This window comes from Megalopta genalis, chromosome 10 (genome assembly GCF_051020955.1).
Source record: "Megalopta genalis isolate 19385.01 chromosome 10, iyMegGena1_principal, whole genome shotgun sequence".
In the NCBI taxonomy this organism is placed as follows: Eukaryota; Metazoa; Arthropoda; class Insecta; order Hymenoptera; family Halictidae; genus Megalopta; species Megalopta genalis.
The window spans coordinates 11114276-11138449 of NC_135022.1; the positions used below are offsets into that span (position 1 = coordinate 11114276).

At 35.9% G+C, this 24174-nt stretch overlaps 1 protein-coding gene across 1 annotated transcript in view; it reads left to right on the forward strand.

The window, feature by feature from the left end:
* Window positions 1-24174, forward strand: part of LOC117220096 (tyrosine-protein kinase Dnt) — a 182432-nt gene that overhangs the window by 147828 nt on the left and 10430 nt on the right. The window contains exon 5 of the mRNA XM_033469781.2: window positions 9764-9968. Within this exon, the coding sequence (XP_033325672.1) occupies window positions 9764-9968 (205 nt within the window). The remainder of the gene's footprint in view (window positions 1-9763; window positions 9969-24174) is intronic.

Genomic DNA, 24174 nt, shown 5'->3' on the forward strand with positions numbered 1-24174 from the left:
AGTGGATTTTATTAAATCTTTTGAAGTCACCAATCGTCATTTCTGTTCCCTTTGCTGTTGATTCATACACCTTCACATCTGCCATGCCTTCGCCGTTAATGAAAGAAATTTCAGTATTATTAGAGGCGCATAAAATTGATATCCTACAGCACAAAAGAAATGCGCAAAAGTATTGGATAATTTCCTGAAAATAGAAATTCGAGGAATATTTAAAGACGATAGTTTTGCTAATGTTAAAAGGAATTTAATTTAACCTCTAAATCAATCTATTGTATCGTTATTAATAGACACAGCGGATATTTAGGGAAAATAAAAATTATCTAAATTAATTGCAAGAAATATCAATTAGATGAAAACATCTTTCATCTTTTAACAATTGTAGTAAGTTGAAAATAATGCGACAATATCCTCAAATTCTTCCAATATCTTTTTAGTTTTGTATTTGATCTATTCGTTTCTGTCATAAATGCACAAAATTCTCAATCTATAAATTAACGAGTTTTCGTTTGAAAAATTGTAAAATATGTGAAAGTAACTGGCAAAGCTATTCAATCGAGATCAAAAAAGATCTGTTGCAAAAAAGAGGGGTAACTCAGAAGTTTCGTCTTTTCTATAATGATTTTATAAGATTGAATGTAATAGGTCTATTTTATTTACTTACCGGCAGAATTGAAGATCAACAGTCGAGACTTTCTTAAATTCAACAATTCAATAGTTTTAGAAATTATGATAAGTTTATTAATTATAAACTTATGATTGGAAAGCAAATTATCAAGCTTCTTTTACATGCAGGTGAATCGTTGGAAATTTAATTAGTAGATACATCGTGTACCTACTTACGCACTGCTCTAAATGTAACTGGAAAGTTATGGTTAATGGAAATAAATGGCCATAAAATGTAAATCAAGTAACTTCTCAAACCGTGTTAAAACGAATGAAATCGTGCGAAAAGGAAATTGAATTTCCTTTTCCAGACCGTGTTAGATGAAAACCGTGTAAAAAAAGAGTCGAGTGTACTCGCTCTGGCCACAAATGAATAAAACCAGCAATTTACTTATAATTTGCATAACATTTCCGACGCGCGAGCAGAGAAATACCTATAAAAATGAAAACAAAAGTAAAGATCAGCGCTTCCTTTGTAACTTTGTAATAAGCCAATGTAAAAGCATGCTGCAGAAGGGTGCGGTAAAATTCTTGCCGCGACGATGGAAGTTACGTTTATAATGCAAAGCTAAGTAGCTGTTCCATCAGCACTTCGGCAGGCATTGTTTAAATAACGGCGGCAGTCGGTGGCCTAATATTTTTCAGCGTTAATACACCGGGTGTTTTTATGGAAAGGAATGTTTATGGCAGCCTCCCTTTCTTCTCGTCGGTGTTTCGCGTCGGGGATGCCTTGGCATCGGCCAATTGTCTCTCGAGGGATATATTAGCTCTTTTGAGACTCTCCGGGCTGATAACGCACGGGAAAACGAGGCTGCTGAATCTCTCCTTCTCTGCCCCTTGCAGGCTCCCTGCGGGGCAGAGGCTACAGATTTTACATCCGCTCGCTCGAGTAAACACAGCATACACCCTCGCACCCTCGGCCCCTTTGCCGAGCGTCTATCTCGACGCGCAAAGGACGATTTTAGGGTTCGACAAGAACACGCCGGTCTTTGCGGCCGAATTCGCCGTTCGCGAATGAGAAGAAGAAAGTCTGGCTTCCTCGCAGTCTGTTGAATGAATTAAACCTCCTTATATTCCCGTCCTCCCTTCGACTTCGTCAAGCAAAATAATTAACTTTCTTCGCTTCTCTTGGGCGGAGGCAAAACTGCTGCCTCTGCTGGAAACTGCAGATGTTTTCCAAAATTATATTTAATGCAATTTATTTGACGCCCGAACGTATAATTTCGTGTAACAATCTCTTTCCACGCATTCTTTTTAAGGAATTATTTCTAGTTTTTGCAGACACTTTCAAATTCTGTAGTTTGTATTATTTTCTGTCAGAGTTGAGCATATGATACAAATAAATTCTTCGAATCAAATTTTATTCGAATAACTCCAAACTCTACTGTGTGTACGTATATTCGATTGGGTCGTTCAGGAAAATGTTTCGTTCCATCACGAAAAAGAAATAAAAGACGATTTTATAATGTTTTCAGTAAAAAATAACTTATCGACATTTTTCCGGTAGCTTTAGAATCTTATGCTCGTAGAAGTCCTGTGTTTCCATTGACAAAATACTAAATAAAGCTTTACTCGACATAACACAAAATACTGCCACTTCTCCATGACGAGTATGTGCGCAGCCAACTGGTTGAATGAAACAAGCGTTCTCGATACTTATTTTTCTGTAAAAGATTTATTTCTCGTCGTTTTCGACTTACGCCACTTGTCGATTAATTCCCGGACAAAAGCGGAACATGAAAACTGACGATCTCAGCGTCGAGTGTGCAAGATGTGGGAACAGCGAAATCGCGTTCGCACGGCACCAGCAGTCAAAGCGTCGACGAAAAGGAAAGCAATTCTTATCGGCCGAGATAGACAGATGTCAGCAAGTGGAGACACGCAATTAATTCCAGCAATTGATCGCAGACAGAAACGGGCAAACAATTAATAGGGCACTTGCGCTCGCCACGTCTCGTCGACGGAATCGTTATCGCGTCCTCGTGGAACGGCGGCGCAGCGTTGCCCGTTCGAGCGCGTTAGCCGAAGAGTAGAAATAAGCTAACTGAAGTAAAAGAAATCGAAGGCTGGCAGCGCACCCCGTAAAATACAGTCACCGGCCCGACGGCCGTGCAGATAGAGAAACTGGCGAAACAAAAAGCAAAACTAAAAAGGAAGGAAACAGGTGAAAAAAAAGAAGAGGAAAGAAAACGCGAATCGTGGAATGTTTGAAATCGTTGGCGCGATGCATTCCGCCCGTTTTTCGCTCAACTTTTTTTTTGCGAAATCGTGTGCCGGGACGGATTTACATGTGCAAAACGGCCAATAAATCCGACGGAATATCGGGACCGGCGCGGCGTTCTTCGACGAATTCTCCGCGCCAGTATTTCAGCTTTCTCGGTATCTCCGGCCTCGTTCCTCGAGCTTCTCCGTCTCCTATCGCGCGCGCCGCTTTTGAGGCTCTCTCGCCGCCTCTAATATCGCGCTCTGCAAAGGGAGAAAGACCCTCTTTGAAAATTTTTCCCCGCGGGCTAAGCGGTAATTTCACACGCTACGAGGACCTTCGGTGGAATCGATCAAACGAGACGCCTCGCGTCGCATCGCCTCGCCGAACCGTTGCGGATATATTCCCATACTTTCCGGTGTGTCTCGTGACGCGAGTCCGAGCGCGAAACGAACGGATTCCGTCGAGCTTATGCGAGCACGTCGACGCTCCACGTGAAAGTGGATAAGTATGCCCCAGGGGGTTGAAACCGAGCCATTCGGGATCCGGCTGTTTCGTGATTGGACCGCGGGAAGAGTGGAGACGGGATCAAGCATAATCGTGAGCCGGGTCGAATCTTCCCGATACACAGTGTCTCGGTTAATGCTAATTAGGTGGACAAAACTCGTAACTTAATTTCGTAAGAAACAGGTGACTCTTATATATATATATATAATAATAATAAATATACTATACTAAATATACTATATATATAGTGTATTTAAGTGTGTAGAATATATATATATATATATATATATATATATATATATATATATATATATATAATAATAAATATACTATACTAAATATACTATATATATAGTATATTTAAGTGTGTAGAATAGCGCAAAAAAAACAATTAGCATCCTGATTAATATTTCATTGCATTATGCAGCGAACGTGCTGTTCACGATAAACGCGAACTATACGCATATTTTTGATATTTATGATGGATCATATATCTTACGCATACGTCAATGTATGACGTTAAGAACCTGAAGCTAATATCGGGAAACAAGTATGCATGAACTAATTGACACAAGGAGAAAGGGGCAAGGGCTTCGACGGCGGACTTCTTTTAAGCAAAGGATAATACATCATTCTGCGAAAATAAAATACGAATCAGTGAGAGTTTCGTAGAAACTAAATTCTCTTCGCTACCAGCGTTACAGGTGTGCGACAATTACAATCTTACATTTCACATAAAGATAGGCGGTATTACTCCTGTGCATGTCGTTATTTAAAATTATATGCTATAAATAGAGTGGAAAGAGACCAATTATATATACATATATAAGAAAGAGGCATTGTGCTCTTACAGTTTCATTTTACTCGGCGTGATTGTACATTTTTATAATTTTATCTCTATAATAACTTTTTTCATTTAGCTAATTTATCTCTATAATATATTTAATCTCCATAATACAATTTTATTTTATTTAAGTGAATTTTTAAATTTTTTGGATTTAACGTTTATAATATATATATATAATTTCTGTTTTCACAATTTCAATTCTACATTTCAGGATTTTTATAACATCGCACAGGACAGCTTTGACAGAAGAAGCGAAGTTTCTGACAAAAAGCAAACGAGTTCTCTTCGCTCATATTATGTTAATAATGCTCAGTCAGTACGTTTTATAACGAACAGATACATTGAGAATGCCGTATCGTTACAAATTCAATCGAAATAAATGTTACCTCGTAAGAACTGTTTCACAAAACAGAAAGCATATATTTCCAGTTTTTCGATATTTTCCTCACGGTACGTAAATCCGGCGATCGTAGTAGCATTGCTTTCAAACGTCGTGCGATTTTCAAGCGGATTTACGTCGCTCGAAATATTTGCACTTTGCCTATAGTTCGATGTTTGAAGAACCAGTTTGTCTATTTATTTTTCAAAATAAAATTGTATTTTTCTAGCAAATTCGATTCAGAAGCGTATCAATCTTTAGAAATGTAAATATCGAAGAGTGAGTAGAATCGGTACCGCTATTTCCAGATCTATCCAATCGCTGAAGTAAATATGCAGATCGACGAATAGCGCGCGTGTGGTTTTCATAAAATTTCGACTCTTTACTTTTAACTCTTATTGTGAAGAATCGCTATGAAAGTGTTCTTATTGAACAGATATTCTAGAATTTATATGTATGATAGATGTTCCATGAAAACAATTTATTTCAGTACACTTATTTAAAAAAGCTTTACATTATAAATAAAACTACTAATAAAAAAACATATTCGTTACATTTTCTTTTACAATGTGAACATAAATATATGAATATACTGTTACATAATATATAGCATCTACGCAAACAAGGTTTTGAAACATGAAATATGAAAAATAATCTTGAGAGGAAAATAACATAAATTATAACATCTTTAACTTCGGACTAAACGAAGTTGCCCCGACACAATTTTTTGTATCATAAAGGCAAGAATTTTTTTGAGGGAAGGTTATGTATAACTTCTTATGATATGTTATATGTATTAATATGTGTAATATGTATTATATTATATGTAATATATATAATATGTATTATATTACATATAATATATATATATTACATATATATATATATATATATTATATGTAATATAATACATATATATATATATATATATATATATATATATATATATATATATATATATATATATATTATATTGTATTAAGTTATAAGGTTATGTCTAATCCTAACCTGTAATACATAACCTATTAAAACGTCTCAGAATTTTTTCCATCTCTGAGGTCCTTTGCAGCATTTCACTATGAATTTTATTTAACGAAAATAAATATTACTGTATTCGAATAATATACGCATTTCCAGTTTCATTCAACCTCGACGACGTGCAACAATTTCTGCATAGAATATCGGGAACGTTGATGATAAGACTGAAAAGTAAACTGCGAAATGGGAACAAACATCTTACAATCGTGAAAGTTTTAAGTCGTTTCAAGCCTCAGCATTTGCCGGCGACATGTACTTCATTTTCGGTCGGACAAGTTGAAATCACTCGCGAAATAGTTTGAAAGCATCCATCATACTTTCGCAACAACTCCGAAGAAAAGTTTCGTGATCATCGTGAAAAATCTCCGCGGGCAATGTTAACTTGCAATAAAGCTTGGAGAACAATTCCTCAAGAATTGTGTAACCCAGTAATTTTTCAAATATAATTGTATCCAAGTTATTCCACCTTTTCCTTCTGCATTTACATTGAATAAAAAGCAAAGTGTGTAATTCTCAGAATTCGATTTTTGATTCAGAGATTGACACTTTCATAAAAGTAAAATATAATATTAATACTGAATTGTCGAGCTTCCTATAGACTGCAGATATTTATGCAAATTCAAAACTTTTCGCATCGATTGAAAGAAGCAAGGGTTGTATAGTAATCATTTTTCTTTTTCGATGATCTTAAAACGTTTCAAATTCATTAAAAACGTCTGCTGTTTCGTATTTCAACTACTAAGTTTGTCGATGATTGTATTTTAGTGATAATATTTTAAATTATTATTATAAATTAATTTGTTACAATTTAGTAATAATATTTTAAATTCGAAATTAAGACATTAACACAAATCTCATACACAATATTTTGACGTGTTTTGTTCCACCAAGTTTTGTCACAGACGCATAAAATTGATAGTTTAGCTATTATACAAATTACAAAAATAATAATTTAATTACAAGAATCATACTTCATGAATCATTTTTGCGACAGACCGGAATATTTCGTAATACTTAGATTTTGTAATCTTCATCCTAATATTGTTTAAAAATAGATATCGTTTTTATGGCAACAGTATGTTTAACATTAAACAGAAAGTTGCTGAAAGAATTTCAGAACCCTCAATTTCCTTTCATACTGAGTTCTGCGATTCAAAAAACATTGCAGAGACGATCGCTCAATGTGTTGTTAAAAATATGTTATACGTCCGAGTTGAATCTTTTAATTTCGTCGAGCACGAAATTCCATTTGTGATTTATTCCTGCTTCACCGACGAATTTCGCGAAAGAGGATTGCGCAAAACCAACAACAATTATTTCAAGTACAATAAATTCGTCGTCGGAACAGCGTCGCGTATGATCCTATACCACCGTAATAGCTTTAACAGGAATATTAAAACAGATACTAGTTTTGAAACATTTTCAATATGTATGTAATCCAATACAATTTTTGAGAATTTCAAATAATTCTGGCGCTAGCTATATATTATAGTAGCAATGCAGAATTTTGATACCGGTATCAATTTGTGGTTCTAGTGCTCGTCGAAATATTCAATCAAATATATTTTGCCCTCCGAATTCCCAAGCTACCTTCACCCCTTCAACGAGGATGGTGGCAGATAAAAAACAGTAGTAAAAAACACAAACATTTTTACGGGAAATAATTTTTACGCGAACATTTGTATCGTTATTATTAAATATTTGAAATACGAGGAAGCCTTCAGAAACACTGAAATTTCATTGTTGAAGCTAATACCTTCCGTTGCATACGGATAAAATTAGTTTTCCGAGCTCCGTTTTGAAACAGTAAGTTGGTCCTTGAGTTACAGCCATGTAAACATTTATTTTTATGTGACAAATAAAAGAATATTTTATTATTTATTCAAAGTCTATTGCTTTATTAATAAGAGTAAACCTACCGATTAATTATGAAAAATAATGTTTTTCAAACGACTGTCGCCACTGGCTTATCATTAGCCTATCCGACTTACCCAATCTTTCAGTACATTTTCGATTGTTTATAACTCTATTTCGCAAATATCTCTCGATAGATATTCTCATTAAGTGATTGAATTGTTTTTAGAGTGTTGCAATAACAAGGGTTAGGGTTGGATTTTCTTATAAAAAAATAAAATTTATAAATAAATTTATAGGGATATTCAATTTATTTATGAATCATGAACATAATTATGAATTATAATAAATTTATGTATAAAAATTATAGTAAACTTTAAGATTATATATTGTGATGTAAAATGTATATAGAAAAATTAGATTTATTTAATTTATAATAAATTTAAATAGAATTATATAAAAATATAAAATTTACAAATAAATTTATAAGAATATTAAATTGATTTATGAATTATAATACGTTTATAAATAACATTATAAGAATATTCAAACTTATATATATCTTGTAATAAAAAATTATTTGATAAAATTGTATAAAATAAAATTCATAAGTAAAATACAAAAATTACAATGAAAATACAAATAATTTAGAGTTCCTCACAATGAAGTCCAACGGCGTCAAATCGTAGTTGCGTGGCGACCACGGTACATTTCCGAAACAGCTGATCGCACGATTACCGCACTTAGTGTGCAAAAGGTCGATTGCATGACGGCTGGTGTGGCATGTTGCAAAGTTACAATTATCTTTCATAACCAATCGGTACGTTTACTCTTCGTAAGGAAGCATTATACTTTGAAAAATATTAACCCTCGGACGTCCGACTTTCCGTCATGCAGTGTGCGGCCGACCCTGGGTATTTTTGGACCCATACCAATATATACTTTAAAAGCAGTTCTCCTGTTACAATTATGTATTATTATACATCTAAAACATAAGCAAGACAATACAATGAATGCAGAATACAGGAAAATTACCTTTTTTATTCGTCATCTTCACAATTTATTCACATAATACATAGTGTATTGTTGGTGTGAATTTTACAAATAAATTATCACTATTTCCAGGGTCTTTTAATCATGTAAAGACATCGTTGTCCTCGCTTAAAAAATCGTCTTCTCTGACATCGTAATATATTAGCTCTACCGGAACGTTCTGTCCGTTTTTGAATTGAAATATAACACAATTTTCATACATTTAATAATATTTATTGTAGAATATACTTTCGATCGTTACTTATGACTTCTTTCCAGCGCGATGGCAACTTGTAAATGCCATTTTTAAAAAATGATTTATTTTTAGAGGCGAAGAACTCAACTAGTGCTTGGTTGACATCAGCTTCGGTTTTGAATTTTTTTCCTGTAAAAAGTTTTGCAAAGAGAGAAACAAGCGATAATCGGAGGGTGCTAGGTCTGGGGAGTATGGTGGATGCGACAGAATTTCCCAGCCTAGCTCTGCGATTTTCTGACGAGTCGCCAAAGCAGCACGTGGTCTGGCATTATCATCGGTAGCCATGTTTTCACGATCGCGTCTCGCTTAATAATGACACGAGACATATTTGTTTCAGTTTATTTAGGAGAGTACACGTGTGTAAATGCAATGATAAAGAGAGATAGTCATATATGTCTCAAATCAACATGCGCATATGGATTGAAACTTGAAGTGACACTATCGGACAGAACTTTCCGGTGGACAGATAATAGTATATTATTTCAAGCGAAATTTTACAAAGAAATGGAATAGAATTTTATAGACACAGTACTTCACTGTTCGCCTGCATGTTGAATACTGATAGGAACTGTATACAATGAGCATAACATTGTTTACGTACTTTTCAGATTAAGCGTGAGCCAGGGTCGGTCTGCCGAGGGTTAAACGGTGTATTTCGTAGCAACATTAAAAAGAAACCAACATACGGTCCCGCGCTGTAGATACATAATTTCCGAAACCCGGCCCCGCGTGTTCGTAATTCGAGGTGACAACGAGGCGTAATCGATCCAGCCGGAGCTACAAGTTGCCAAACTAGTGGTAGAGCCGAACAATAAGGCGAGCCACGAGAAAAGCCAGAGGTGTGTCGATGTCAGCTTGTACACGGCTGGATGATTATTTACGGGTGGTGTATGTGGGCGGGAGCGCGGAGCGTGTAGTGCATTACAGAAATAATTAACTCCGTGTATAATGATTACATGGGTACAGAGTCGTCTGCCATTTTAGGAAAACACTGCCCTGCTGCAGCTATTCAGCGGCAGACACCGGCGGCCTGGCCAGAAGTTCTGTTCTGGTTAGGGTCGACCCACGACCCGGAAGCGCGAATTCCGGAAGTTACGCGACCATTGCGGACCTGGAGCCGCTCTATGCGAGACCCTGCGGTTCCAGAGCGAGTTACTACGCCTCCAGCCATGTGACGCATCTGAGCCAGGTATGGTGCAAAATGATTTTATGCGAAGTTCCACCAAGATATTGCATTAAGTATCCGCTATCCCTCCCCCACCGTCGCTTCCGGACCTAGCCGCGCCGAAACTACCGAACAGCAGCCCAGCCGGGCGCCGCGTCGGAGCCCGTAAATGTTTAACCGGCTTTACCTTAAGCGCGATGCAATATCCGCGCTTCGATCCACTGAATTTTATATTCGATCGAGCGCGCCGCGGGATTACACGCGGATTATGTACAGTTGACGTGTACACTGTTTCCGTTTTTCTGGTACGATCGAACGAGGACAGTCGGCACCCGGGATATTAACGCTTTACTTGCCGGCGGATGCCTAATAGGTCTTTAGAAATGAAATAGGAGGGTTATATCCTCGAGAGAGAGAGAGGGAGAGAGAGAGAGAGAGAGAGAGAGTGAGAGTAAGAGAGAGAGAGAGAGAGAGAGTGAGAGTGAGAGAGAGAGAGAGTGAAAGAGAGAGAGAGAGAGAGAGAGAGAGAGTGAAAGAGAGAGTGAGTGTGAGAGTGAAAGAGAGAGACAGTGAGAGTGAGAGAGAGAGAGAGAGAGAGGGAGGAAGGTAAGGGTAGCGGACATCAACTGTTGGATTCGTGCAAAAGTTCGTGCTCGATTCTAACCCCTTGCAATCGGATGTCCTCTCAGAGGGGACATAACTGCTGACATAATTCTGGTACTTTCAAAGTTAACAATTTTCATTTCGTAGAGCATAAATTGATACAACTTTTAATTAAATTTTATTTATGTTCCAATTATACTCCAACGGCCTATCATTTTATATCTTCTTTGACATTTTCACATCGGCACTTTTTTGTTTCTGTCGCATACGTTTATTAGTTTATTACAGTAAGCATAACACGCAGTTGTGGTTGCTCAAAGAATACGTTATAATAACGTATCTTCTCTCAGCATTTTACTGAGAGAAGAAAAATATTTTGAAGAGAATGTGTGCAAAAGGATATCCGGCTATTGGCATTACGGTTAAACAGAAAGTTGTTCAACTCAAAAGGGTTAATCTCAGAAGTTCCCTAACTCTTCCGATCACCGATTCGAACAGTCTCATCCTACTAATTAAACAAAATGGCACATTTTCGATGCCATCTTCCATCGTGCCGACCGTAAACTTCCGCCATCTGTCACGCCGAATATTTCTTGAAAAGAGTTAATAGACCGTAATTGAGTTAATCCTCTTACACGCTAATATCCGGCGTGATTCGCCGCGGTATTTCACTGCCGGAGGCCTGCAGCGAGCTGCTTAAATCACAAAAGTTTCAAGAACTTGCTATATTAAATAAACTTGCGCGCGAAGTATTTCCGCGATACCCGAAGCGGTCGGAAGGATTACCGGGGAATTTCGTTTAAAAAGCTTGACACTCGACACTCCTTCCCAAGATGTCGCGCGCGCGCGCCTCCGAAACCGCGCGTTAACAGGCTCGAGGCTGGTGAAACAGTGCGCGAAACAGGGTCGAAGGCGGACGAGAAACTCTCATTACATATCAGGAAATCGGATTTGCCCTTAGCCGTTCATTCTCTTCCTCGAGGTTCACTCTGCTCTACCTGTGAACTCGATTCCTCCGCGTACCACTTGTCCTTACAGGAAGATTCTTCGGAAGATTCTTCTGCCGGAAGATTCTTTTTCTGAAAGCTGTTATAAAAACTATAGCCCTGCAAGGATGCATGGGAAAGGACTGTTCTGCACAATGTCTAGAGTTTAGAACAAGGTCACTTGACACTCTGTTCGTCAATGCGACCGGTCCTTCATCGGATTTATGGCCCGGCTAAGATAAACTATCTAAAACACATTACATCCAAACAGCTTCAGTTTTTGTATTTTAACCCATACAGTCCAATTCGATCCTTCGTGAACGGTATATTAAGATCTTCGCGGTGCGTTCGCTTAGGAAGATACAGCACGCGAGACAGTACCGAAAGTGGAGGCCGCGAGACGTTTCTGCTTCCCTCCGTATCGTCGCGCCGCGACCAGCCCGCGTGCAAACCGAGCAAGTAAAAGCGGGAGCAAGAGAGAGAGGCGGAGAGGGAGACAAGCTCGAAACTTTATCGAATTTGCGGTCGTGGGGGGGCCGCTTTCTACCAACAACTTTCTCTCTCGACCCTTTCCAGCCCTTCGGCGCCTTTATTCAGCTATTCCAAGCCCGCCAACCTACAACATGCAACCTCCAAGCTGGCGCACACTGTCCACGAGCGCGTGCAAAACCTTCTCTCTCTCGTCCTTTTTTTCTTGCCGGCTCTTTTGTACGGATTTTCCTTCCATCACGACAACCAGTTTCGACCTACCCCTCGCTCCCGGGGATGATGGGGCGGTCGCCGGCTTTCTTTCGTGGGAGAATGTACGGTGTTTGCCGCATCGTGTAAACAGCGATCGGATAAAGGGCTGATCTTGAACTTTTGCTGCTTGGCCCATGTTTACGGTTCTACGACGACGACGATGCCGCGTGATCAATTATCATTCGGACTGTTTTATGGGATTGGCAGGGATGCTATCTGAATTTTTGTCAATTTTTTGAAGATTGATCTCTTTGGAGGGGGAAGTGTGGTACATTGATCACTGTTATATGTACGTTGGTTCTGACTGGAACAGTTACGATTAGACCGCGGATTTTATGCTTTTTTATGATGAACCGCGAAATTCTCGCAACTATTATTTTATAGTTCTATTTTGCGTAATAAATACATTGCATTTCCTTTAGATATCAATTTTATATTTATATTTAGAGTTATTTTATCACTTTTGTGTTATAGAACTCTTGAGAAAAGAATAAGACAGATCTTTTCGTACTTCTTTCAGTTGGCGTTTCTTGGCTATAACTATATATTGAGTTGTATACAGAAATCAGTGTAATAATACCTTCGTGTAATCATATATCATACTAATAATAATAATCATATTAATATATATATATATATATATATATATATATATATATAATAATACATATAATTATAATATATATATATATAATAATCGTATTAATAATATTATTATATAATATTATTCGTAATCATATTATTTACAATTGTAATTTATTGTTATGGGAACAGGACAGATCCATATGTATATGTACGCTCTACCTTTATAGTTTCTGCAAGTGTATAATATAATAACAAGACGGCAGTAGCTACGGATTTTAATAATTTATGACCACAATGAGTTGAATCAAATATAAAACAGTAAAAACATTGGAAGAATTTAATAATACTGTTGGATTATTTTCAATTTATTCAAATAATTAAGAAACAAAATAAACATAAATGTATTGCAATTAATGTGTAAAAAAAATTTTTTTTTACATAGAAATCAACATAGAAATCTTCATAAAAAGGATTAGTACAAAACATTTATGTTCATGCATTGAAATAATCTGAACAGATTCATTAATGTATCAGCAAATCAACAGTTCACGAGCATATACTGAAAGGAAAACTCTCGTTGGCATAATTTTCCATTTCTACGACAGAATCTATTCGGCAATGCGGGAGATTTATTTTCTGTTTGCGATCGGAGTATAAAGATCGAGATGTCTTGAATCTTGTCTGGAATCAAGAAATTAGCATCGCGTGGCAACCCGAATCTTGAGGATTTCTTTTATCGATACGAAATACGTGTATTCCGTTATATCCCATCATCCGTACAAAGGGATCCGAGTGTAATTGAGTAATCGATCATCCGTGCTCGAGCGAATAAAGCGGATAAATCAGCAATTTACAATTTTTATCCATCTCCGATGGGACGCAGCCTACCGTGGAAGAACGAATATGGGGTGATGCTCCTCTTTTTCGGTCTTTTACCTCCTCCTGTTCTCCATTGAAGAATACGATCCCTTCTATTCACTTCCGCCGCTGCTTTCGAACGATGCACGCCCAGCCGGTTGATTTCTTTAGTCGCTTGGAATTCAAATTTCAATGGATCCCGCTAAATCGGACGATATATGGAAAGATGCGAGGCACCGCCATTCGATAAGAACTGTTCCTTTCAGGCGACTTATCGGGAAATTATGATACCGATGAGAAAAGGATTCTTACTTAACGTGCGCGCGCGGTCTGGTTCTATTACACTGTTGAGAGTCGCATTTCGGCTTTGCTTTTCGGAAAATCAATTTGTCGATTGCAGATAAAGTATGTGACATTTAACCCTCGGATAAAACATTTCGACAAAAATGTAACCGAGCATACTTAGGATCATTTGTAATTTTATTTGTCAATTTTTTACAATGCGTTTGTTGTATTCCTTTCTACGCCCACTGTATGTACCAAGTGGCGGTAAATTTCATCAAGATCTTATGTTATAAAAAAAATGTCCAAATAACACTTCTCGTTTGAACGCTTAACATGAGTCTTCCTTCTTAAGCATTTACAAAAGAATGAGTATATAAAATATAAATCAGCGGAAAAATTAAAGTATTAGATAAAATATAATATAGCAGGAAAATTGAAGAAGACTAAGAATATCCATGCACACGTTACTTGCGTCATATTAAAATGATTAAATGTTGAAACATTTCTCCCTAATTCGCGCTTAGATTACGCGCAAAAATGGACTATTTGGGCAGAGGAGATACGATTATAGCCATGTGGCTCGTTTTTATAGTTACCGATTGTCAACAACTATAAAAACAAGACGCAAGGTTCGAATAATCGTATCTTCTCTTCCCAAATTGTCCATTTTCATGCGCAATTTAAGCGTGAATTAGAGAGAAATTATTGTACATCGATCTCCTGTGACAATTGGCAACTCAACAAAAATAATATTTCTAACTCCTGCATAATTTCTCTAACACATCTAAATAATATCTATAGCTACTACACCGATAATTAGAAAACAGTTGCACAAAGCAGACAACACTCTTTCGACAGGTGCGATTACAAAATAACGTTGTTGTTCGATTAACAAAAATAATATTTCTAACTCCTGCATAATTTCTCTAACACATCTAAATAATATTTGTAGCTACTACACCGATAATTAGAAAACAGTTGCACAAAGCAGACAACACTCTTTCGACAGATGTGATTACAAAATAACGTTGTTGTTCAATTAACAAATATAATATTTCTAACTCCTGCATAATATCTCCAACACCTCTAAATAATATTTCTAGCTACTACACCGATAATTATAGAAAACAGTTGCACAAAGCAGACAACACTCTTTCGACAGATGTGATTACAAAATAACGTTGTTGTTCAATTAACAAATATAATATTTCTAACTCCTGCATAATATCTCTAACACCTCTAAATAATATCTCTAGCTACTACACCGATAATTAGAAAACAGTTGCACAAAGCAGACAACACTCTTTCGACAGGTGCGATTACAAAATAACGTTGTTGTTCAATTTTCAAAAGTCTCACGCCGTTCTAGTCCCTAAGCAATGCAACAGTGTTTCACGAACTCGTAACAAAGATCGAAGTTCCGCTTGCACTTCGAAGCCGAACGACCTCGTTACGTCGACATTGTAAAACGGAATTTGCACTGTGAAAGCCCAGGCGTCGTCGAAGTATGTTGCAACAACTGGCGTAAGAAACATACCGAAATATCGTTAAAGTGCATTGGTGCATCGGCGCATCGATGCATCGGAAGGACGCGACGATCGGAATAATAATAACCTCCGTCGCGTTTTTCACGCGGTTCGAGGACAAAAGGAGCGCCGGGGAACGGTGGCCGGGGAGAAAAACACAGAGATCGCGGAAATGTCGAATAAATATGCAATCGATTTCCGCGAGAGCAGCTGACCGTGGCTCGCATTCGCATAACAAAGTCTGACCGGCAGTTTCCGCCGCGGGAACAGCATTTTACATTAATTTCCTCGGTCGGAAAGAAACGGCGCGGTGTCACCTGGGCTCCGCGGCACAAAGAGGAAGTCGTCGAGGAGGGTTACGCACGCGGTTACCTTTCTTCCTGCTTGCGGAACCCTCCTTCGCAACCGGAGAAACCGAGGGAGAACAACGCCGGGAAAACGAAGAGGGAAACTCGACGTGAGTCCTGTGATTGTTTCGGCTTTGATCTTGGATCAATTTACCGGGTGTACGCGTATGTCGGGACCCTTCGCGTGTTGCCGTCTCGGAACCACCCTCTACCCCCGACATCTCTAACCAGCGACTCCTGATCGAAGAACGAGGGAAACGCTTGTTACACGATGAGCCTCCTAACCTGGCGATCTAACACGTCCGCGAGCAAGTAAAAATTTTAATGAGCTGCAGAAAGAGACAGGTGATTCATTCTTAAACTAATTCTGATATCGAAATTTTAGTAATTATAAAAGATGATCTTGTAACGATAAAACTCTGGACTCATTTTAAAGCATCTACTTTCGCAATAAAAGTCGCGTAATATTGGAATGTCGGATTGTTGAACGAGAAAGAAGATTGGTTTTTTAATTCAATTAGTGATATGCATCGTTTGCTTGCATTTATGTTAATTAATACGTTTCCAATAAATAAATGTAACACAGTTTCCAAACATATAGCTTGGACGATCTATTAGTGACAGATAAGTAGACGACGGATCTGTATGCAAAATAAGAATTGTCCGAGTTAATTATGAGAAACATAAATTCGATGAAAATGACTTTCCTCTTTTAATAATACTATGTTGAAAATGATGTTAGAATATCTTTGAACTATCTTAATGTCTTCACAGAGTTTTTCATTTGACCTGTTTAAAGATTTTTAATTTTAAAGATATTCTAACATTATTTTCGATTTAGGATTATTAAAAGAAGAAAGTTATTTTCATCAAATTTATGTTTCTCATAATTAACTTAGACAATTTTTAATTTGCATAAAGATCTACTTATCTGTCACAAATGGATCGTCCAAGTTATATGCAATATATGTATACAATGTAACATATATATTATAATAACAATGTATATAACATCATTCTGAACTGTGAAAGTTTAACTCGATATATTAACCTAACCTGACGATCTAACACGTCCGCGAGCAAGTAAAAATTTTAATGAGCTGCAAAAACAGACAGGTGATTCATTCTGAAACTAATTCTGATATCTAAATTTTAACAATTGTATTTTGTATACACAAGGAAAGTACGAAATGAAATGAAAATACTCAATGAACCAGTTAGCCATTACATTAAAATTTCAAAAAATGAGTGCAATGGATTAAGAAATATTTTTCATTCTATTTGAATATACGATTAATAGCACATACATGAACAATTGTACAGAGATACAATATTATTTTCGTTCTTAATCAATCGAACGAAACCGAGGGAAACTGCGTTTCACCGATATCTCGCGCGTATCGTGCTTCCGAAAAATGAAAATAAAGGGTAGAATTGACATTCCGAAAACACTTGGTGCATCTCGAATTTCAGAGGAAACGTATTCACCGCTCTTTCAAACTCAGCCAGTCATGTAATCCAGCAGCGTCTTATCCCTCTTGTAAAACGATACGCTTGAGATCCCATTGCTGAAGAAGTCATTACCGTCTCTGTCTACAGAAGATCTTCGCTACAGGAACAAACCCGTTCCCTTCTCCCGATTTCCCCGATAGAAGCGTTCCACCTTTGTCCAATCTTCCGCCGGTACAGGTAAAGGAGACGGCCGGTATGTTTTTAATATGCATAGCTTTGCAGTATATGCAGTTTAGTTGCAAATTTCTTGTTGTTCCGGGACCTTCTTTCCAGATAATTTCGTGCCGGGAAATTAAGCTTCGGGTTCTTTGAATAATTTTCATCCCTGCTGGCCAAAGCAAAAGGAAATACGTGTTTCCGGCTACTGTAGGGATTTTAAACAAGCGAATTCTTCATCTTGCAGCATCCAGAACATGGCCGAACAGTTTTGTGATTATCGAATGGAATTTACTGCGGAAACGAAGTTAATTTTGATGTCTGCTCCAGGTTACAATATTTTGTAATTTGCACATTGATGTTTGTTCATAAAGAAACTGTCATCTCTTTGTATTTATTTCCTGGCACGATTTGTGGTGGATATGAGAAATTCTAAGCGAATTGATCTTGTCTGACCACTGCATATCATTTCTACTTAAAAGTGACTATAGTACATAATGCTTTAGAAAAATGTATTCATTTAGATTTCGCGTGAGTTTTATCATAATTAGAGTTATCAGAAAAATGAGTAAGTAAAGTACAAAATTATGAAGTCATTGGAAAAATTTGAAAATATTATTACACGATTTTGGATTTGCTGTAATTACGAAAGAGAATTTTGTTCTACTTGCAACTGACTTCGAGAATTTTTATTTTAATAAAGATCCGCAGTCTAATTATAACGTCTTTCCAGCCTCAATGGCCGCAGATTAAAATGTTCGAAATTCATCATTTTACCGGATCCTGTAATTTTAATAATTCGGAAAGGAATATATGAACAGAATGTCCTAAAATTATGTAACTATATGTATATACTTCTCACTAATCAATTCATTTTTAAACAAAGCAACGTAATTAGTGAAGAAAGATTATTAACAATTTGAGAATATATATAATATATATATTTGAGAATATATATAATATCGACATTAATAAATTCCTCTCACTCAATTACGCAATAAATGTAGAACGTTTCGTAAAAATATCCAAAATATTAACAGCTGAAAACGCAGAGTTCAAGTTATAATGTAATACAGCAACGGACCTTCCAATTAATGTATACACGAATAATTTGCATACTTCGAAAGAATCCATATTTTTTGAGACTGTCCGGAAAAATTTCGAAGTTGATTTAAACGAATACAAACTGCGTCAATATAAATGTTAGCTTAATCCACCGACTCGCGTTTTCTCATAAAATTGACATACTTTTACATTCGTTTTACTGAGTTTCGAATGGCAGATGTACTACCAACGTTACAATAATACAGGGTTTTTTACACGACCGAACCTGTTTTCTCATTTCTGTTGCATTAAACAGTAAAAGAAAATCGTATATCAAGTCTCAGGAGGTCGTTGCAACGAGAAAACTTCAATCTTAAAATGCATAGTAGATTCTATCACAAAGAACATTTTTTAATGTTTTCTGAGACGTTTCAATTGGTATCTGAGTATCTTGTCTCTTAAATTTCGCAACCACGATATTTTGTAAAATTGTCTTATAACGAGAGGAATTTGTAATTGAATTGAAAAATTCAAGAAAACGTTTGCGGGAGAAAAATTATAATTAAAAATTATACAACACAACAAAATTTATCTTCAAGGTAAATAAAATTTTCAGGTTATTCTAATATATCGAGTTAAACTTTCACAGTTCGAAATGATGTTATATACATTGTTATTATAATATATATGTTACATTGTATACATATATTACATATAACTTGGACGATCCATTTGTGACAGATAAGTAGATCTTTATGCAAATTAAAAATTGTCTAAGTTAATTATGAGAAACATAAATTTGATGAAAATAACTTTCTTCTTTTAATAATCCTAAATCGAAAATAATGTTAGAATATCTTTAAACTTAAAAATCTTTAAACAGGTCAAATGAAAAACTCTGTGAAGACATTAAGGTAGTTTAAAGATATTCTAACATCATTTTCAACATAGTATTATTAAAAGAGGAAAGTCATTTTCATCGAATTTATGTTTCTCATAATTAACTCGGACAATTCTTATTTTGCATAAAGATCCGTCGTCTACTTATCTGTCACTAGTAGATCGTCCAAGTTATATGTTTGGAAACTGTGTTACATTTATTTATTGGAAACGTATTAATTAACATAAATGCAAGCAAACGATGCATATTACGAATTTAATTAAAAAACCAATCTTCTTTCTCGTTCAACAATCCGACATTCCAATATTACGCGACTTTTATTGCGAAAGTAGATGCTTTAAAATGAGTCCGGAGTTTTATCCTTACAAGATCATCTTTTATAATTAAAGTAGAAGCTCCGTAACTGCACTTGATTAAATAACGAATTAACAGTTAACATATTCCATTGGTATATCTGAATGAATGTTTGCATTCGATGCTTTTTGGAGCCGATTCCCGAGACGGTATATTTCATTGTGTGCCGAATACGATCGGACCGATCGGACCAATCGTATCGAATCGTATCGCAAAATGTATTATTAATTTCTTGATGCGAGGGAGTGGAAGGCAATCCACCTCGCCTTTAGCAGAGGACGAGCCAGCCCGGTTTTCTGGGAATAAAGCTTTTGAAGCGTTCACCGCCGCGAAAAAAACAAATGGCGATGTTTGACGATACCATCCCGCTAAATAAAACGAATTGCCGCTACGTGCGCATCTAGCAAAAAGTTCGCTCGCGGCGCTGTTAAATCAATAGCCCGATTGTGATTGTATAAAAGCGATTCGTCAGTCTACATTCATTACAACAAAAAACGTTCGGCCGCCGGACGGTTCAATTTCGTTCCCCATTCATTTACCCCGGCAATTACAAATCCGTTATACTTTCTATCTGTTCTTTCGCCTATTAAACTAACAGCGACGCCATGCTCGCAATTATCTGTAACAGACGTCGCCTGTAAGTATAAGACAGTTTGATTTTTCCTGGACGGTTGCGCGATCAGTTTTCCAAAACTCTATCGGTTGTGATCGACGACGCGGAAGGTTGAATATCGGAAACGATTTATCTGTAGCCTCGGCAAGAATCCTTGTGATTTTAGAGCGATATTCTGCAGTAGCTGCAGCAGATATTCGTACACTTTTTGAAAGGAGTATCTCTTTTAAATTGCAATTTTTGCGAATATTTTTTTTAAACATTATTAAAAATACTAGTCACTGTAGCCATTTCAAAAAAATTCAAGTCGTTCGATCACGCTTTGAAAAAGTTATTTTGTTTTAAACGGTGTACGTACAGCTTAAAATACTTGCATTTTTGAATAATATTACTATTATTATGTTGAATTTGTGTAAAAAGTTAAAAAAATATCTGACACATTTATGCTAAATAAATAAATACTGTCAACAAGGAACAAATTTACTTGTCCTGTTGAAATAGCATTTTGAAGACCTCTAATGACATCTCAGGAACATTAATGTATCTTTTTGAATTCTCCGTTATACTGAAGAGTTAATAAGGGTAGAATATTTTGTAGGGGTACAATGATCTATTCGAATTGATATTAATCGTTTATAATACTTCTAGTCGCCAAAAGTTCAACGTGAAACATTTTTGCAAATAATTTTGATCATTCATACTAGGAATAGAATTATCGAAAACATAATAAAATATAATGTGCAAACAAATAAAATTATATTATCTGGTTAATGGTAATATCAATGACATTTTAAAATAAATGACATACTTATATATCTGTACATTGCAATCCAAGTAAAATGACTTTTTCACAGCTGATATATCCATGAAACCCTGATGATTATACAGGATTCTCAAATTGTTCAGCTTCTTAATACATTAAATTGACGGTATTGTTATCAGTATTTAATTTACTTACATAACCTATATTTTTTCATATCAGTAAAGAATGAAAATGAATGTGTATCAATGTGTGTAACAATAAGTGTATATGTCTTCGTACAAGTAACATGTAATATTATCAAACTCTCATAAAAAATGTAAACCAACGCGTATCAAGTAATTTTCAGTTACACGAATCGAACATCCATTGATAAAACTGTTTTTGTTCAGGATGAACAGACCATTGTTGCAACTTTAAAAACTGTTTAAGCATCGCCAAAGCGAGCGTCGACGATGCACTTCGTCACCAAAAAAAAGAGGTCTGTTTTCACTCCGTTTTTCCTTTTTTCTCTTTATCTCTGCCTTTCATCGGCGTGGTTCATCCATTCGTTGATTTCGTTTCGTCGTCCCCCTATCTTTTCGTTTTCATTGCGCTGGAATCCTTTCGCAGTTTATCTGTTTCGTTTCTGCCTTTTTCGTTTGTTAATGAAAACGTGATGAGACAATTTGAATTTGTCGAAAGCGCGTCTGCCAGCGAATAAAGTGCTGCGCCAGGTAAGTTCGCGTGTATATGCAGATTCACAGAGAAATTCAGGCTTTGTTTGACGAATTATCGCGGAATTAACGGTTCCTCGGAGTTGCATCGAGATCACGATTATAAACAAGTGTTTAATCATTGTTTTAAAAAAAAGATGAAATTCATGATTAGCTGTGAAAACTAACACTGTTCATTTTATATATATATAATTCCTGGTGTTTATTAATATTATTATCATCACAGTATACAAGACGGATCATCCAACGTTTTCATTCGATTATATATTACTTTTTATTCATAATAAATCATTCATTGAACTATTATAATTACAGAAATATTGTCTCAATTTTGGCTATTCGCAATAAGCAATTTTTCCGGACACTGCGATTGTTAATTAAACAATTGTAGCATATAGTTATCTTGCTTCTTGGCAGATGTCTAATTATTATAAAAGCAATTGCGACAGTTCAGAAGCACTAATTAGGAAAAATTCGTTTTCATTTACGGTTGTCTCGCTAAACATTATTAAAAGTACCTTGTAGCTATGTGATATACAACATTATTTAAAAAAATCTTATTATTGTTATAATTTACCTCTTTCTACAATGTAAAATATTTACTTTATTCACAAGGCTTCCTGTTTCTATCGAATCTGAACCTTTTTTCCGTAGCAAAACTATTTAGTTTCAAAGAATAAAATGTTTTCATTGATATCTATCGAATTCATATCTAGGCATAAATAAATAAGAATCGTACGATATTAACAATCCGATAATTCTTTAAGGTATTTATAAAACAATTTTTTACGTATCGAATATCGACTTACACATTTCGCTAATATCGATAGCATCGAAGAAGAAAGAATAATCCCGAAGTATATTCTACTAAGCAGTAGCATTAATTTGTTTATTGCATAAAATACAATTTATTAACGGTAGAATTGAGGTCTAGCTGATTAGTCGATATCGTACGTCCCTCCCCAATGCATACTATAATCGAATTTCAGATAAGCTGTAATTGGACGTCAGCTCTGATCCAATTAAATTCGCAAAACACTAATACAACCATTTCTCAATCGAATCAGTAGGTTCAAACAAAAACATATGGACCGCGGTTTTAATCGAAATTACAATCGCGTTCAAAATTTTTCCAAATTTCCTAAACAGAATGCCATTCGAGTTTCAAGTTTCAGAAGTACAATAAATTCTCCCTAATCGATGCTCAGATTGTATACAAAAGGACAGGCTCGATTTTATAGTTATCGATTGTCAACGATTATAAAAACCAGTCACAAAGCTCGAATAATCGTATCTCCTCTTCCCAAATTGTCCATTTTTCAGCCCAATCTCATCATAATTTTTCAACAAGTGCATTAACTCTCTACTTTTGTCGAGAATACTTTCAATCACGTGGGTGCAGACTATCGAAATAAAATACTGATAGAGCTAATAACTTTAATAACGCCGAGTATTGTATAACCACATATTTTAATTGTGTTCAATACATATGCTGACGCACAATCAATTACCAAACCGTGGATGTTAACGCAAAAGAATTGTCCAAGTCAATTCATAAAAAACAGAGGTCAGTAGGTATAATAATTAGACAGCGGATTCTATCATTTGTGGCAAAAATTTGAGTGGGAAAAATTTGAAAATGTGAAGAAATATGGAAAGAGACTGAGAATGTGTTAATTGAATGTTAATTGAAATTATTAAAGGAGAAAAAGACTTGAGCTTGCAAAATTTTTATTTTGCCTAAAAGTACGCATTCTAATAATTTATAACATCCTCCAGTATGTATAACATCCTTGTGGCTTCGTGTTTCAACCATACAGTTTTGCCATAAACACGTAAAATCCGGTTTAGCGATAGCGCAAACACTAAACTGACAAAAGAGCTGTATCCAGGCAGATATAATACGGTGTTCGCAGTTCCATTGGCCCGATATCACCGCAACCTCATTCCACCTAATTTCTGATTCTTTTTTACCAGAGTATTTACCGACACTGTGTTCCGTGTATTGTACCGAAATATGGTTATAGAGGTATTATACTAAAATATGACTGTACACCAGAATTGTGCTGCATATACCAGAGTTGGGCATTATTCGAATTATTTCGAATAAATATTCATCTAAGATAACGAATTCTGTTTGGAATGAATTCTGCTTAATCATTTACATTTTATTCGAACAACGATTATTCATTATTCGTCATTAATCATTCGATTTACTTGTTTGAATAATTCTTTATTTGAGA